The sequence below is a fragment of the Plasmodium knowlesi genome (genome assembly GCF_000006355.2).
Source record: "Plasmodium knowlesi strain H genome assembly, chromosome: 13".
Lineage (NCBI taxonomy): Eukaryota > Apicomplexa > Aconoidasida > Haemosporida > Plasmodiidae > Plasmodium > Plasmodium knowlesi.
This window is the reverse complement of record NC_011914.2, coordinates 2,283,540-2,299,744: the sequence shown is the minus strand read 5'-3', so window position 1 is coordinate 2,299,744 and position 16,205 is coordinate 2,283,540. Positions and strand designations below refer to the sequence as shown.

The following is a 16,205-nucleotide window of genomic DNA, read 5'->3' as shown; positions in this document are numbered from 1 at the left end:
GTTTTCCTATTTATCTGTTATCCATCCCGTGGGGGGAGCGTCAATCGATAATCCTTTTTCTGTTTCCACTGCCCACATTTTGACATTTGTTAAGGGTGAGTTTTTCACGAAAAATATCCCCTCTTAAATATGAAAACTCTTCCCTCACCACAAAGTTGAATCCAATTCGATGTTTACAACTCCTTCACACCAAGAAGACTTATTCATGATTCAGGGTAGTATGTATCTCCCATTGGAGCCACTTGTGCATCTGTCTACCCATCATCCTATGTGTACTCACGTGTACATACATGAGCATCTCGTCTACCACCAGATATCCTTTCAACGCACCACCAACCTCACAGAAGTAAATTCAAGACATAATTTTTTTTTTTTTTTTTTTTTTTTGCATATCACATAAAATTTTGCACACATAAAAAACAGTTATATGTAAATTTTGAATTCGAAATGTTTAAAGTTTTTAGAAAAATGGGAAATAATTAAACTTTTGTTTGCTATTCTTTTCTTTTTTTTTTTTTTCTCGTCAAAGGGTGAAATAAACGAATGGACCAAAAAAGAAGGGAATATCTATAGGCCGATTTCAATTCGATTTTTCAAATTTGAAAAGAGGCACACCCAGGTATACCAAAAAGAGAGACAACAACAAAAAAATAATAATTATAAAAAGCGTAAGAAATTTAGACGGCACGAATGGAGAGGTGAGGAAATAGCCGCACAGAACGGGCGAAGTAAAACGACGGGGGGGGGATGCAAAAAATCAAATACGTAGGAAAATTAAGAATGACAAAAAAAAAGAAAGAAGAAAAAAAAAAAAGCTTTATCCTTTTCCATTTCTAATGCCTACACGTATCCTAAATTATGCACATATTTTTATGGTGAAGAAGCAGTCCTTTCATTTCAGGTGACACCCTGCATCTGCATTCATTGAGGGTTCCCCTTCACTTTGCCTTTTCTTCCGATCCAATCATTCCTCCGGTTAGCTCTGCTCCAATCTCTTAGAACATATCTTCGCGTACAATGAGCGCGTGGACCATGAGCTACATTACACACGGCATACACACGCATGTAAAGGTTACCGTGGCTACTTCGTGTTGCATTCCCCTCATATATAGTGCTTTGCATGAACATCCTCGCAGACATGCATACCCTTACGGGAACTATTGTTCCTTCTTGAAATTTGGCTCATATGTACCTGTTTCAACAAACTGTTTATTTTTTCATAATACTTATTTTTTATGTGATTATATTTTTTGTTTGCACAATAATTTTCTCCATCTTCTACGCTGTGCAAATGGAGGGGTTCCCCTTTTAATAAAATGGATTCTTGTTTAGTTGGGATACTGTTATGATCCAGATGTGTGTGCCTGCTCATTTTGATGGTGCCGGCTTCGTCCCTGGAGTCGTTGATGGAGGGTGTAGGGCAGGAGGCACCGTCACTTGACGGCGCGACGCAGTTACGACTGTGTGTGCCGCTCTCATCGAATTCGTTGGAGAAATTCAAAAAATTTATTTTTCTTCGCTTTCCATTTTCTTCTATGTGAAAGAAATACAATCTATCTAATTTTTTTCTTTGTTCTATATCATCTTCCACCTTTTTGCAAGAGATTTTATTAAGGTCAAAAAAAACAGGCACGGTCGTGCATCCTTTGGCGTTTAGTTCGCCTTCATAATGGCATGCCACTTTTGCCTTTTTCGTATTACAAAACGTGTTGTTAATGAGGATATATCTTTTCATTTTCGATTGAGCGCGGCTTAAGGTGCAGGCGCATTTATGCGAACAAATTGAGAAGTGGCGGAAACAGAAAGCAGAAAAAAGAGCGAAGAAAAAGAGGAGAAAAAAAAAAAAAAGAAAAGAATTCTACACATATATACGCATCGTGCGCACACATACACCACATACATGTTCCAGCCTTAGGTCGTTTGAACTTGGAGTCACATTTCTTTTATTCTTCCCCTTACGTGATGCATTCCTTCACTGTTCACGTGGACCCCAACTGCTATATAGCTGTTCACATGCCAGGCATATACACAGGAGCAAAAATCTAATGCACATAGAATAAACTCGAGGACAAATATAAAATATAAATATATTTTTTTTTTCATCCCCTCGATACAAGTTCATTTTACGTGCATATATTTCTTGCCAAACACTGGCTATACTCCATATGTTATGCGTATATTATATCTAATTTGAAAATTTCAAAAAAAAAAAAAAAAAAAAATTCGTGGCATGTCCTTATTCGTAATTCATAATTTGACATACGTGTATATAGCGGATCGGCAATAGGGTCCAAGCGCTGTAACGTGGTGGTGATATTGTACAAAGCGCGTGTACTATATATACATATATATATAATATGGATTTCTTACACGTGTGCTAAAGCGGTAACCTCTGTGGTGTATAGCAAGAGCCTTCCATGCTGCGTACCGCTCACCGCATATGTACTGATACGCGTAAGTGTTTTTATACGTCTCGGATACGATACGTAAAATGATACGTACCGTATGTACCAGTACCTGTACGACGTTTACTAAACTGATACATAAAATTCCTTGTTAAAAAAAGGAGGCGGAAATGGAATAATTCATTCTTAACAAGGCGTAAAAATATGAGCATGGAAGTAGGCACTGGCACGAGCATACGGCATAGTTATAATCTTTAGCACAAACGTGAGCGTTTTTACATGTTTTTTTTTTGCCTGCCTTGCACGATTCGCTCATTTCGTCCGTCCATACATACGCACGTTCATAAACCACAGCATGTTTGCTCGGTAGGAAAAGCAATTTTCTTTTTTTTTTTTTCCATGACTCAAGCAGAAAAGCTATTTCTTCTCATTCGTATAAGGAAAAAATAAAACGAAAAAAAAAAAATAAATAAAATAAAATCATGGATTAGCTTTTTATGAAATTATTTTCTTTAAGAATTCTCAATTTGCTCATTTTTAAGTTTGTACATAATAAACAGTTACATTTTATTTTTTCATTTTACTAATTTTTTCTTCTCATTCGTAATTTAAAATTTGTAGAAACAGTTTACATCATATTTTTTTTTTTTTTTTTTTTTTTCTGTCCCCATTTGGTATAGCACAAATTTTTTTGCGAAAAAAAAAAAAAAAAAAAAAAAAAGGACAACAAAAAATTGTTTTATAATTGACTTTAAGACACCCCGAATCTTTCTCGTGACTTTTGGTATGCTAAAAAAGGATGAGACTTCTTACGCATAACTTTTTAAAATGGTACGTTTCAGAAATAGACTTCTTGGGAAGTGCATGCTTGGCCGCGCAGGAGTGTACAAATGTATTGTATTCAAATGTTGCGTGTGGAGACAGCCCTACAAAACATGCGCAAGGGCGTATATATAATGCAAATGTACGTGTATATATTTGCGTATTCTCCATATTATCATATATTTATATATTCTTATATATGGTTGCAAATACTCTACATTTATGTGTGCGTATGCACGCACGGGTTTGCTCACCAATTCCTATAAGTACACATATGCTTTCTCAAATATTTGTATATATTCATACGTATATATATGTACGCATTTCTTCTATGTGTATGTATTATATCCCTGTGAATGCGCCCTTATATGGACTTAATCATCGCCTAACCTGCTCTCACACCACTTATACACTTGTTCCTCCTTTCAGCAACGAAACCCAGTGTAATGGGGGATATCCGCTTTCAGTGGCACTGAACAAAGATGCAGAGGAAAATATGAAAATACTAGAACAAGAAATTAATGTAGAATTTGTAAAAAATGTTTTAACGAAGGTGGACTATGACGTTTTGTATCAAACGGCTAAACAGGTACATGCCTCTCATTGTACTTCCTTTTTTTTTTTTTTTTTTCATTTCCATTCCATGCTTTCTTCATTTTTATCGTACCAAGCGCTTTGTAGACGTAAACATTGCCCACGTATAATATTACGATATTGCAATTTCACAGTGTGCCCTTGTCACATTGTCAAAATCTCTTTTTTCGTCCGTTCCCCTTTCAGCTAGGGATAAATTTGCTGCCTAGCTACACAAGTCAACACCTTGAGGATGAGGAATTCCTGAACTCAGTTCACCATGCCCTTTTTAAGGTACCCACATGGGAGAGTAAATCGGTCTTAGCATTTCTCATAAAGGGGAATTTGCAATGTGATTACGTCAAAATGTGAAAAGCATCATAGAGGCAAAAAAAAAAAAAAAAAAAAAAAAATTTCAACCCATTATCATTTTGTAGGTGCACATAATGGAAGGAACGTTAATATGCCCCAAATGCAATGCTTCCTTTCCGATAAAAGATGGTAAGCATCCCTCGGCCCTTTTGAAGATGACCGACGAACTCGCAATACGCACGATGCAGATTTTACACTTATATATGTGTGTGTTTATACACCTAAACACTCATCGCGACAACTCTCCCTCCCCCCAATAGGTATTCCAAACATGCTATCGGGAAACGAGAACCAAACGGCGTGACCCCTTTTTTTGTTTCTTCCTTAAGCGCATTTGACAAAATATTTGACGTTAGGATACTCCACAATTATACACGACTCATCATTTTTGAGGAAAAATATTTTGGGCTCCTGATAACTCGATTGGCTACCTGAAGACAACACATTGTTAACATCCTGGCTTCTGTTTTCCTTTACCTGTGCATTTGTATACACGTGTAAATCTTCATTTGTACACTGTCGTCCTAAAGTGGTGTACGCACCGCCTGTTTCTTTTAACATTATCGTTTGTGCCTTTAGTTTTTCCCCATTTATTTCAAAATTGTTATTTTTATTTTTTTTTTTTTTGCAAGTATATGAGTCAGACAGGTCACTTTGCTTGATGCAGTCTCTGTCAGATTCGGAACATTCTTTACCGTCGTGGTAATTGCTATCATTGTCATTATCATTGTCATTATCATTGTCATTATCATTGTCATTATCATTGTCATTATCATTGTCATCGCTGTAACTACCAACGCGGGCCCCCTTTTTTGTCCCATCAATATCCCAATTTTTATAATTCAGAATTATTTTCTCAATTATATGCGCTACAGAACTGGCCAACTTTCCGTTTGAATTCCCCACCTGCGCGTTAACCCCCTCGGCGATTTGTTCATTGAGTTTACTCTTCCTTACACCTTCATCCTTAAGGTTCTTTTTCCGCGCCTTTGTCTTTTTTATTTTTTCCCACAAGTATATGTCCTCACTAGAACAAGTGGAGTAACCATCCATGGTGTTTGTTTGGACACTGTCAGAGCCGGCCACCCCATTTGTATAGTTCTTCCTTTTATCGGCACTAACGGAGCGTCCACTTTCCTGATGATTAACTCTGTTCTTCTTTGCATCACCATTGTGCCCCCTTAAATGACTACCTTCCTCCCTTTTTACAGCGCACTTATCCTCGTTCCCCTTTTTTACAACAAGAAATTTGTAAGTCTTACTTGCCCTTTCTGATTTGTTATTTTCCCATAATTTTTCCTTGTTTTTTGGTGAGTCGCCTGAACTAGCCGAAGCAGACGTACCAGATGAACCGTCTGAAGGGTGTTCTTTTTTAAGAACATCAACTTTGTTACTTTTTTTTTTACCGTTGAGGCACCTATTTCGGTTCTCTTTTGAAGGATTGGTTCCAAAATGTTTCGTTTCTCCGCTTTTGTTATTACCCATTTTTGTTGGATGTGCATGCTTTTTTAGATTGGTTTGGACCTCTCTCCCCATTTTTGTGTCTCCTCCGCATCCCTTTCCCTTACTTCCACTATTACTACACACCGTCTTGAAGCACGCAGATGGATTTGTTTTATTTTCCTCCTTCCCCGCGGAACTTTCATCTCTGCACTTTTCGCACTTCTTCGACGCATAATATTTTAGTCTTGCCTTCTCGATGATGTCAGCACTGATTGCCATTTCCTTCTCCACTGTGAGACCTTCCATCCCGCTTAATGGTTCACAGCTCATCACCTCTTTTCCATTCCCCCCCTTTTCATGCTCCATGTTATTTGTGAACGATGGATCCTTTCCCGTGCTATGCAAATCATTAATAAATTGTCTCTTTTCCTTATTTTTAAAAATTTCATCATGGGAATGGGAACCCAGTGCAGTTTCACCATATCCTTTTAGCACATATTTACAGCCACTTTTTATCACACCTTTTTCCATAACTGTTTTCTTCACCTCCTCTTTGCAAATGTGGTTCGTCACAGTACCATCATTCGAGTGGTACCTACCTCCATGTTTGTTATTCAGTCCATACTGATTTTGCTTCCTTAAACTGATTATTTTTCTTTCCTCATCCATCATGACGTTACCCCCTCGTCCACACACATTTCCACATGCAGTGAGAGCATGAAAGTATGGGGCATTAATACAATTCATTTTGTGAACAGTTGGTACAGTTCTGTCAAGTAGACATCCGGAGGACCGAGATCTATCATGTGTCTGATGAGACAAATCATTATTTTTCTTGAAGACGATAGAGTTGGCTGATTTATTTCTCCTCAAACAATTTTCATTTTTTTTTTCGTTACAGAGGCTGTTATTCCTTATGTAGGAGAACAGCTTTGTGAAGAGGCCTTCCTTTTTGGGTTCATAATCCCCTTTTTTCTCCACTTTGGCATTCCTTGAAGAAAGAAAGCAACTTTTTCTATCCGAGCCGGTTACACCTGTTTTTCTCTTAGGCAGGCACTTAATACTTATCGTGCTGGATTTAATAGGGTTCTTATCCTCTCCTTTGTAGCTATTCGTCCTACTCGTATTTTGGCTCTGCTTTGAGTAACTACCATGTTCTGTTTCACACTTTTTTTCGCTCAACTGGGCACAGTTCAAGGTTCCTAAAATTCCTCGATTCGCACATCCCGAGGCTTTTTCACTTACCACCGCAAGTGGGTTATATTTGTTTTCTCTCGTTTCAAGCTTTCCCTTTCCTTTTATTTTTATTAGCCTCTTCCCTGTGTGTACCTTAGGCTTGGGTACTGTGTCTTTCTTGTTTCTATTTCCTATCATACCGCTTGACACCTTGGAGTGGTAACCGTTTGAGTGCATGTTGGAAATCTTATTCTTGTCCATTCCTGAGACATCATACTTCATTGTCCCCTCCGGAGGAGAGGAAACGTTCCGCTCATGCGAACAGAACTTATCATTTGTTGGATCCTCGACGACCAGATTTGTGAAATTTCCAAAAGGCATGCAACACGTGTAGGAGCAGATCCCTCCCGTCGGCACTCCACTAAATGTGCATCTTTGTACATATCGATTCTCCCCAGATTTAAAATTCGATTCTATAGGATCAAATCCATCTTTTTGTGCAGTATCTGTGGGGATATCCGTTTCGATATATTCTGTGGGGGAGTTTGTTCCTTTAGACGGTGCTCCACATTGGCTAAGATCATTTAAGTGAAAGGAATGATTTTCGCTTCCTCCAGGAACAGAACAACTAGTACATAAGCAAGGATTAAAAGATTTGACACAATTACATTTTTCTGCCTGCATGGTTGATTCGTATGTCTCCTTCATATGCGTGTCATTCCTAACGTCTTGATTGTTACTTAGAATGATCTCCATAAATGTTGACGGTTTAGCCTTTATTAAATTTTTATAAAAAGTGGTATTTTCCCAATTTTTTCCCTTCTCTTTTTTTTTTCCTGTATCCGCCTTTTGCTCTTTTGTACGCAGCAAATTAATCTCATTTTCCTGCATCATCAAACACATTTTTAACTTCTCGTTTTGTTCGCTTTTTAAATTTATCAACTTTGTTAAGGTTTCCATTTCTGCGTCCATCTGTGCCTTCACTTTCATTTCTTCCTCTTCTGAGGAACGAGTGGATACACTGCGTTTTTTCTTCTCCTCTACTCCTCCCTTCTTGGACACGCCTTTTCTTGGAACAGTTTCATTTTTTACCCCTTTGGAAGTGTCTTTTTCTTTTCCCCTTTTGGTGAGCTTCTGTTCACGCGAGATGGCCGAATCGGGTTGGTGACTATTCGGGTAGCTAAAATTGTAATTTGATCTTTCCTCCTTGTCTTTTGTGATATTTCGTAAGCTGTTTTTCCTACCCACTCTACCATCTGACTCACGTGGGAGGTGCATCAATTGACTATACAGTTGATTCCCTCTTTCCTTATCATACTTCCCTTCTACTATGTGTACCTTATAACATTTGATCGCTCTTTCTTCATCCCCTTCTCGATTTATCCAATCCTCTTTTTTCTTCAAATGAAACTTATTAAGCTCGTTGCAGCTTCCGTATGATTCCATTTCCACCTTTTCCTCTTTAATCAATTTTAACAGGTCCTCCAGATTTAAGTTGCGCTTTTTCAGATCATAATATACGGAACTATCGCCTAACCCCGCCACGAATTCTTTTCTCCTCATGTCGCTACTTCTTCGCTTATTCGAGATGGTTGTATCCCTTCCGCTATTTCTGTTGCTAGATTCGTGTAAGTAGGTCCTATGCGTGCCATTTTCCTCTACCGTTAAGAAGGAACTTTTTTTTTTTTTTGTTTTCCTTTTATCTTCCTTCTTTTCAGTGTCTTTGTTTTTTCCTAAGCAGTATTTCCATCTGTCTTCCACTCCCCCTATTTCTACATCTACACCACTGAGGATTTCTCCACCCACAGGGCACGCCACTCCGCTCTGCACATTCCGTCGAACGGGATTCCTCAAAGCACTTACACCAACACAATCGCTCATCTCATGAACTGGTCCACAATTCTTCTCACGATAGGTGACACCAGCAGTTCGTTCGCTCTTTCTGTTCATTACTTTGCGTGCGAACCCGCCAATTGGTTCTACCCCAAGTGGCAACCGTCCAGTGCTTTCCCTTTTCCTTGGTGGCATATTTTTCAAATTTAGAAGAATCTTTCCTTTTTCACACATACTTGTGTTTTTATTTCCCTTCATTTGGATGTTTCTTACCCCAGATATATGAGCATATTTAACCTGGTTTGCCGGCTGCTCACGAGTTGTTATTTTCTCGCGGTTTTCAATTGTCGTGGGCACATCCCGATTTATCCCCTTCTTTGAAAGAACCGATGCTGAAACAACCTCCCTTTTATTTCCCCCTCTAGTTTCCTCCTCAGCTTTCTCCTCAGTTCCCCTCCTTGCATCCTTCCTGGATCCACTTCCGCTATGCCCACTTCTCGTTGATTTCACACCCCCCACACAGGAGTCTGATTCAAAGTTGATGTCCACTTCTCCCGATATAGAGATTTCATACAAGGAACTTTCCCTTGAGGAGATCCCATAGTGCATGTCTTTCTGTTTACTTTCTCTTTCAGTAACCCCGGTAAATGGTTCTGGACGCCTCAGTTTTCCCCTCGTTATTTTTTTTTTCTTCTTCACTGTGCAATTAGGGGTTTTCTTTTTATCCATCTGCCGTTCCTCCTGTTGGATCTTCTTAGTTTTCCTTCCTTTTCTAGTTTCGCTTCTGTTTCCAATTTTATATATGTTACCCCTCAGCAAAATATTATTTGACACTTCCTCGGCTTCTCTACTATCTCCTACCTTGGGTTCTTTCACAACATTTGAGTTAATTAAAAAATCATAATTTTTTCCCTCCAGTGTATGTCTACTATTTACAGACATGGAAGCAGTTTTTCTTTTCCCATTTTGCGAGTGTATTTCTTTACTTAATATTTTTTTCCTTGCCTCGTTGACGTTAATTTTTTTTATATATTCTTCTTGTTTCTTTTTTTCCTCTTCGTGTTTTCTTTCTCTCCGCTGAGTGTAACTACGTGAGTCATTAGTAAAGCTACTCGTTTTTCTCCCGTCCCGTTTTATGTCTCCATCTGCACTACGTTTGAGCCCGTATCTGCTGCTGTTTATATTGGTCTCCACTGATAAATTTCTGTTTCGTTCATTTTCAAACTCTTCCTTATGTACGTACACTTTGGAGTGTTTTCTCTCCACCGCACTGGAATATCCGTTTTTCATTTGGTCTAATATTTTCACACTTGAGGGGACACTGCTTCTGTGCGTCCCTTTGTTTTGACTCACCACTTGGCTCTCCCTTCCTGTAGCGGCTTGATCTATAAAATTCTCAGCTACTTTACGACTACTCTTCGCCGCCCCTTTTGCTCCCCCATTTTTTGCTCTTCCACGAGAGCACCTTCCAATACACATCCCCCCACTTCTCCGCCTCTTAATCTCGTCATTCTCCTCTCTCCAGCAACTAACAGCCTTACTTTTCCCCCGTTGTGACACTTTCAATTTCCCTCTTCTATTTACTTCAACGGAGGAGCCCAAAATGGGGATCACTTCCCTTAGGTAATCTTCCCAGTTGTTGTAAAATCCAGGGTGCATACTCAGCGGATCGTATTGCGCCGAATGCTTGTCACCCCTTTGGGCTTTCTTCGAGCTGTTACATTTCAAATTGGGGAAACAGTTCTCGCTCGGAAAACAGCAAGCTTTCATTAGTCGGGGGATAACGCACTTTACCATTTGGTCAAAGGGAATTCCTGCAAATATATATATATATATATATATATTTCTTTATTTCCAATTTTCTATGTAGCTTCCCTTTATACCCCCGTGCAAATTGTCACTTGGGTAGAACTAATCTGACTTCTACCGTTTTCACTTTTTTGCATCACTTTTCAAAATATTTGCCGCGATGAATGCCCTTTAACTTATCTTAACCCTCCAATATATTCCCACACACACGTGTGTACACATATATATGTATGTGTATTTTTCGCATGCGTTGAGAAAGTCTCCACAAGTAGCCATCTGGGAGACAATATGACACCTCGTATAAACCCAAAAAAGGAACTTCGCATAGAATGCTAGACGGATGTTATTTTATTTTATTATTTTTTTTTTTCATAACTTTTGCGCAGTAAAAGAGAAGCTTATGTTCTACCGTCTAACAATTAAAAAACAAACGAATATTTTAATTATTCTAAAAATTCTACCATTATCTTCTCAAACGTTTAAAAAACAAACCCAATGTAATGAAAAAGTATGTAATATTGTGGTATACCAGGCAGGAATTGACAAAAAAAAAAAAAAAAAAAAAAAAAAAAAAAACTTTAGTCTAAGAAAGACTACTCAAATGCTAACATACTGATAGCACTTCATCACGTAAGAAATTTTTCCATAATTTTGAAATGGTGAAAAACTCAACAATTTGTTGGGAAATTAAAAGCATTTCACCATTTGTTAAACAATTCGGTAATGCGCAATTGCAGCGTGACTTTACAACAATAAGGAAACCATACAACTTTGGGAATTTTTTTTTTTTTTTTTTCCTTTTTGGCATTGCCATAAGAAATATTTCATCCCCTTCATGTTACACTGGTAAATGCTTAAAATTAATTCTACTTTTATGTAGGCACTTCCTCTTTCAATTTACCTCTATTTTTACAAAAAATGTAACTGCACACTTTGAGCACGGGGATGCCCTGTCTACACAGGAGTCTTCTTTCTTTCGTTAAAGCACCTGCGTCATCTTTTTTTTTTTTTTTTTTCTGAGATCAGACAATGCAATTACCGTTATGAATAAAATGAACTTTCCTGTCAATGTAAAATGACAATTTAACTCTACCCGTACATTTTCTGCATATAAAAGCCTTTGGTGGGTGGGCAATAGTTTTATTTTGTTATTCCAAGGTGCAGGAGAACAGTTCTTAAGGGTTTAATAAGGAAGTTACACAGTTACGGCCGGAACACATGCAGGTGTGTTGTATATGCGTTATGCACATTTACAGGGAGCCCTCCTTTCTGTTTGACACGGAATTGAGCGCTAAAACCATTAGGAACAAATAAAACACATTTTTTCAAAACAAAATAACTGAGGTACCAAATTCTGCTTCCCTTGCTGCAAAATTGCAGTTAAAGCAGCGCAAAAGAAAAAAAAAAAAAAAAAAAAAAATTATTTCATTTTTCTTTAAGAATATTATCTTGGCACAACAATTTATTTTTCCAACTCAGGGTCACGATGCTGCAAAATGTGCCTCACAATTAAAGCCGATGGAACATTTCATCCTTTTTTTTTTTTTTTTTCTTAACCACATGGAAATATTTATTTTAAATGCCTTTTCATTTCACGAATCATCAAAAGCAATATATCTGGGTAAAAAAAAAAAAAAAAAAAAAAAGCAATATGTATAATGTATACCCATTCGTGTGTACATAAGCACACATATAGGCTCATTTCCTGGCCAACATAAATGTGGGACTTTTAACTAAGGACCTTTAAAAACAAATTCTTCATTACAACGCGGTTATTAAATATTTAACTTGCCAATGCCCGCAGGCAATTTCTTCCGCTTATATATCCAGCTCGCATTGCGAACAAGCGCAAAAAAAATAAAAATAATAAATAAGGAGTAATACAAAATAAATAGTATCAAATGTGGAAAAACGCGTCAAAGAGAAATAAGCCGCCTTCGAAGGGAAAGTGTGCAGAACAGATCTGTCTACATAAGACAATTGAGCTGTGAACCCTCGGCAAAAACGCGAAAAAAATATAATTTTGAATTTTTGCAATAAAAGCGCAGCCATTTAAGTGTAAAAATCCAGCCAAAGTAGAAAAAGCATTAAAAAAAAAAAAAAAGACAAATTAAATATATAAACGAGTTCATAAGAAAAACAAAGTTAAAAACCCACAACGCGCAACCAAAGTGTGAGCGCCCTATAAACAAATCACAAAATGCACATTCTGAAAGGTTCACATTTGGGTTTTCCACATCAACAAATGAAAAAAAAATTATAAAGATCAACTTTTTTTTTAAATTCCTAAAATGCATGTACAGTCAGGTGAAATATGGAGGGTGTGTATCTAATCCGTTACCCAGCTAGCTTTAAATGGACAGCTGTTGGTGTAAAAAAAAAAAAAAAAAAAAAAAAAAAAAAGGAAGAGAAAAAAATTATGAACAAGTCATACAAAAAAAAAAAAAAAAAAAAAGACATTTAAAAAAATAAACTATGAGTAAATGATAAAAAGAAGACGTTAAAAAAATAAAAAAATAAAAAACGAATGCGCCTTAAGCTTGTTTTATGTAAACAAAAAAATGAAAATTTTATGCGCCTTATACTTATCCATGTGAACATTCACATTGACGTAATTAAAGATATGTGCATGTTTTTTTTTTCCCCCCCACATCCCTTCGTTAAAATTGTCCAACGGTCACTTCCTTTCCAACTTCCACCTGGGAGATTCGCTTAAGTAAGACTTACCACACAAGAGGAAAAAGTTCCAAAAGGAGCAAGTAGCATAGCCACAGGGCGATAACATCACAAAGCAGCAACAACGCCACAACAGAGCAAACCTCCAAGATGGAAAAAACGAAAGAGCCAGTCATGCCCAAACCCTTCCAAGCTGCGTACAGCTTCGAAAGCTACGAAGAACCAAAAAAGTACAACCTCGAAAAAAAGGCGAAAATATTTACCCCCACGTACTTCTTCGATGGGAACTCCTGGGCAGGACTGGAAAAACCGTTGGTCCTTAGAAAAACGGTGTTTGATGATGATCGAATAGTTATACTAAAATCGTTCGAAGACAGAAATCCACCACCAGAGTTGGAGCCATCCTTAGGTGGAAAATATGACATCAAGGTATATAAATGCAGAGATATAATAGTATGTATCGAAGGGGAGCAAAAAGTCTTAATGAAATTGCCCATAACACAGAATATTATTACTTGGAATAGCTCGGAGCGACTTCCAGTTTTAGCCAAGACATGGAGACCCACAATCTTTATACTAAACCAAGGAAATGTATTCATTAGAATTATCCCAGAGAAATGTCTAGTTATAAGCAAAGTGAATGACACAGATTCATTTAAAGTAAGTTGCATTAACTATTCTGACGGGTTCTGCTGCTGCCATCCTATTAACAACTTAGCTTTGTTGTATGGTGCCTATGAGCAACACCAAGATTCCAGCATCATGAAATTGCCGAAACTGCCCTTAAGTAGTGGGAAGTATAACTTCTTTATACATTTTTTCTCATGGGGAACTATGATAGTGCCGAAAAATATTAACGTGTTCAAAGGTCATTTCTGCGGTTTCAAGAAAAACACAGCTGCCTTAATTATCGTACCGCCAAAGATACACATATATGTGGAGTTTCGCAGCTCTTCTCCTATAGCAACCTCCATGGATTATAAGAAAGATTTCCTGATAACAGCAAGGAAGCCTAACCTTACCGACTTGGAAATTTATTTAATTATTCAAGATCAGTTAATTAAATATGATTATTCATATGACCTTCGATTGAATAAGGACAAGGCACCTATTTCCCTTTTGCATATTCCTATCAAGTTTAAGATAACGAAAGAAGAAAAAGAGAAAAAGAAAGAGAATCCCTACTACAAATGCAAATGGACCTTCATCGACACCCTTGATCAGACTTTCATTACGGATTCGTGTAATTCATCCTCGGAACATCTGATGTCACCAGATTTGGCTTGTGTGTTTGACGCGGAGACAGGTATGTAAAGTGGGGAGCAGGAGTGGAAACGCTCAGACGAAATAGCTGCACAAACAGACGTAGCTCCACATCGGCATTACGATAGGTTGCCATATACAGGAACTCCGCGCCAATGCTAACCTTGTTGGTTGCTAAAATTTTTTTGAATAATCCATAAAAAAAGTGTTAATAAGGGTTGGGCACTTTATCATAATATGTGCATACCTAAATTAGGCTATATATGGTTGTTCCATCACTCCAACTGATGAACGGAAGGGAGAACTGTGGGGTATTGCACAGATATGCGCCACGGTTTAGCCTCTTAACAAAATTGGGAATTCACACAACATACTTTGTACCAGCTTATGCAATTTCATTGCACATAAAAATTTGCATATGAATCGATTCGTACAGAGATACTTATCACATGCATAGCCCTTACACATGTACCTGGAACAAATGCTTTTTTTTTTTTTTTTTTCCCTCTCTCCGCAGGCACGTACTTCTCTACAGAATATGGAATAAACCATTGCAAAACGTTTAAGAAGTTGCGCGTCAGCAAATGAGGGGTGTTTTTCTTGGAGGTAATAAGCGAAATATGTGTAAAATACGCAAATGTTGCGATGTTGCCATATGTTGCGGGGGGAGATAAGGAATGCTACCTTTTACATGCTGCCCCGGTGCTAGCGTGCATGAGTGCGTTCACATGTGTAAATATACATAATTCGTGCGCGCTTACAGAAGGAGCTTATTCATTGCGTATAAGCGGGGACGAGCATATTTATGTCTCCATGGCCTTTTCTCCACTTCTTTCGAAATGGTGATTTCACTTTCGGTTCGAACATTCTTTTATTTATTATATTCATGCGCACTTCTGATGTAATTCCTCCCCCACCCCTCTGCCTTGCGTTTCTTTCGCTACTTTGTCTGCCGCTCGTCATAATGCCATTTTATCATTCCACATTAACACATACACAACTGTATGGTACACAGATGGGTGAAACAAATGCCCCCTGAACAATACACACATACAGACGCGCATGCGATGGTACTCATATGCATGTAGTTTGGCCAACGCGCTTTCGCTCGAAAACACTTTTGCGCAATTTCAATTTTGCAGGTGTAAAGGTTAGAGAACACGGGAAGGACGGGGACACACCTCTGGACTTATTTTTCCCAAATAATCACAAGGGGCCAAATCGACCATGCTATAAAACTGTCATTAACGATGTGTGTTCTTCGTTCACGTATTGACACAAAATGAAATGAATTGAAGTTTTGCACAATCAGTAGCAGCCGAGTTACTACGGACGGTCCTATCTGCATTTGTTTTAGAACGTTTCCTATTTTTTTTTTTATTTTATTTTTATTTTTTTTTTTTACCTTTTATTCGCATACGAAAGAGTGAAGCACGACGTTTTCAAACTATTTTTATGTATGTACATTGCTTAAAGGCAACTGCGCAAAACGATAGCCAGATGCACAAAATAAAAGATCTTTTGAGCTTCATGAGGTGGCTAGGTGTTTGCCTTTAAGTGAGTGAATTAAAAAAGCCTACCTTCGGCAGACGAAAGCACCTTTTTTTCCCCCCCCTAACCTTTTCTTTCCGCGCGCGAGTGGAACACAAAACGAATGTACGTATTAATTATATATATATTAATACGTACATATAATACGTACATAAATACGTGTACATATAATACGTACATAAATACGTACATATAATACGTACATAAATACGTACATATAATACGTACATAAATACGTACATAAATACGTACATATAATACGTACATAAATACGTACATATA

General features: G+C 37.7%; 4 protein-coding genes across 4 annotated transcripts; 2 read left to right on the top strand and 2 right to left on the bottom strand.

The window, feature by feature from the left end:
* Positions 1-1,102: 1,102 nt before the first annotated feature.
* On the bottom strand, positions 1,103-1,735 carry PKNH_1350700 (conserved Plasmodium protein, unknown function; the record flags this gene model as incomplete). The annotated part of the gene is made up of 1 exon (XM_002260882.1): positions 1,103-1,735. One exon carries the CDS (start codon positions 1,733-1,735, stop codon positions 1,103-1,105), a length of 633 nt encoding a protein of 210 aa, XP_002260918.1.
* A 1,469-nt stretch (positions 1,736-3,204) lies between these two features.
* PKNH_1350600 (multifunctional methyltransferase subunit TRM112, putative) lies at positions 3,205-4,476 on the top strand (the record flags this gene model as incomplete). The annotated part of the gene is made up of 5 exons (XM_039113594.1): positions 3,205-3,236; positions 3,657-3,816; positions 4,008-4,094; positions 4,238-4,301; positions 4,433-4,476. The coding sequence occupies 5 exons, from the start codon at positions 3,205-3,207 to the stop codon at positions 4,474-4,476; spliced, it is 387 nt and encodes a 128-aa protein (XP_038969967.1).
* A 20-nt stretch (positions 4,477-4,496) lies between these two features.
* On the bottom strand, positions 4,497-10,421 carry PKNH_1350500 (conserved Plasmodium protein, unknown function; the record flags this gene model as incomplete). The annotated part of the gene is made up of 1 exon (XM_002260881.1): positions 4,497-10,421. The coding sequence occupies one exon, from the start codon at positions 10,419-10,421 to the stop codon at positions 4,497-4,499; it is 5,925 nt and encodes a 1,974-aa protein (XP_002260917.1).
* Positions 10,422-13,259: 2,838 nt separating this feature from the next.
* On the top strand, positions 13,260-14,960 carry PKNH_1350400 (conserved protein, unknown function; the record flags this gene model as incomplete). The annotated part of the gene is made up of 2 exons (XM_002260880.1): positions 13,260-14,415; positions 14,890-14,960. 2 exons carry the CDS (start codon positions 13,260-13,262, stop codon positions 14,958-14,960), a joined length of 1,227 nt encoding a protein of 408 aa, XP_002260916.1.
* Between the last annotated feature and the right edge of the window lie 1,245 nt (positions 14,961-16,205).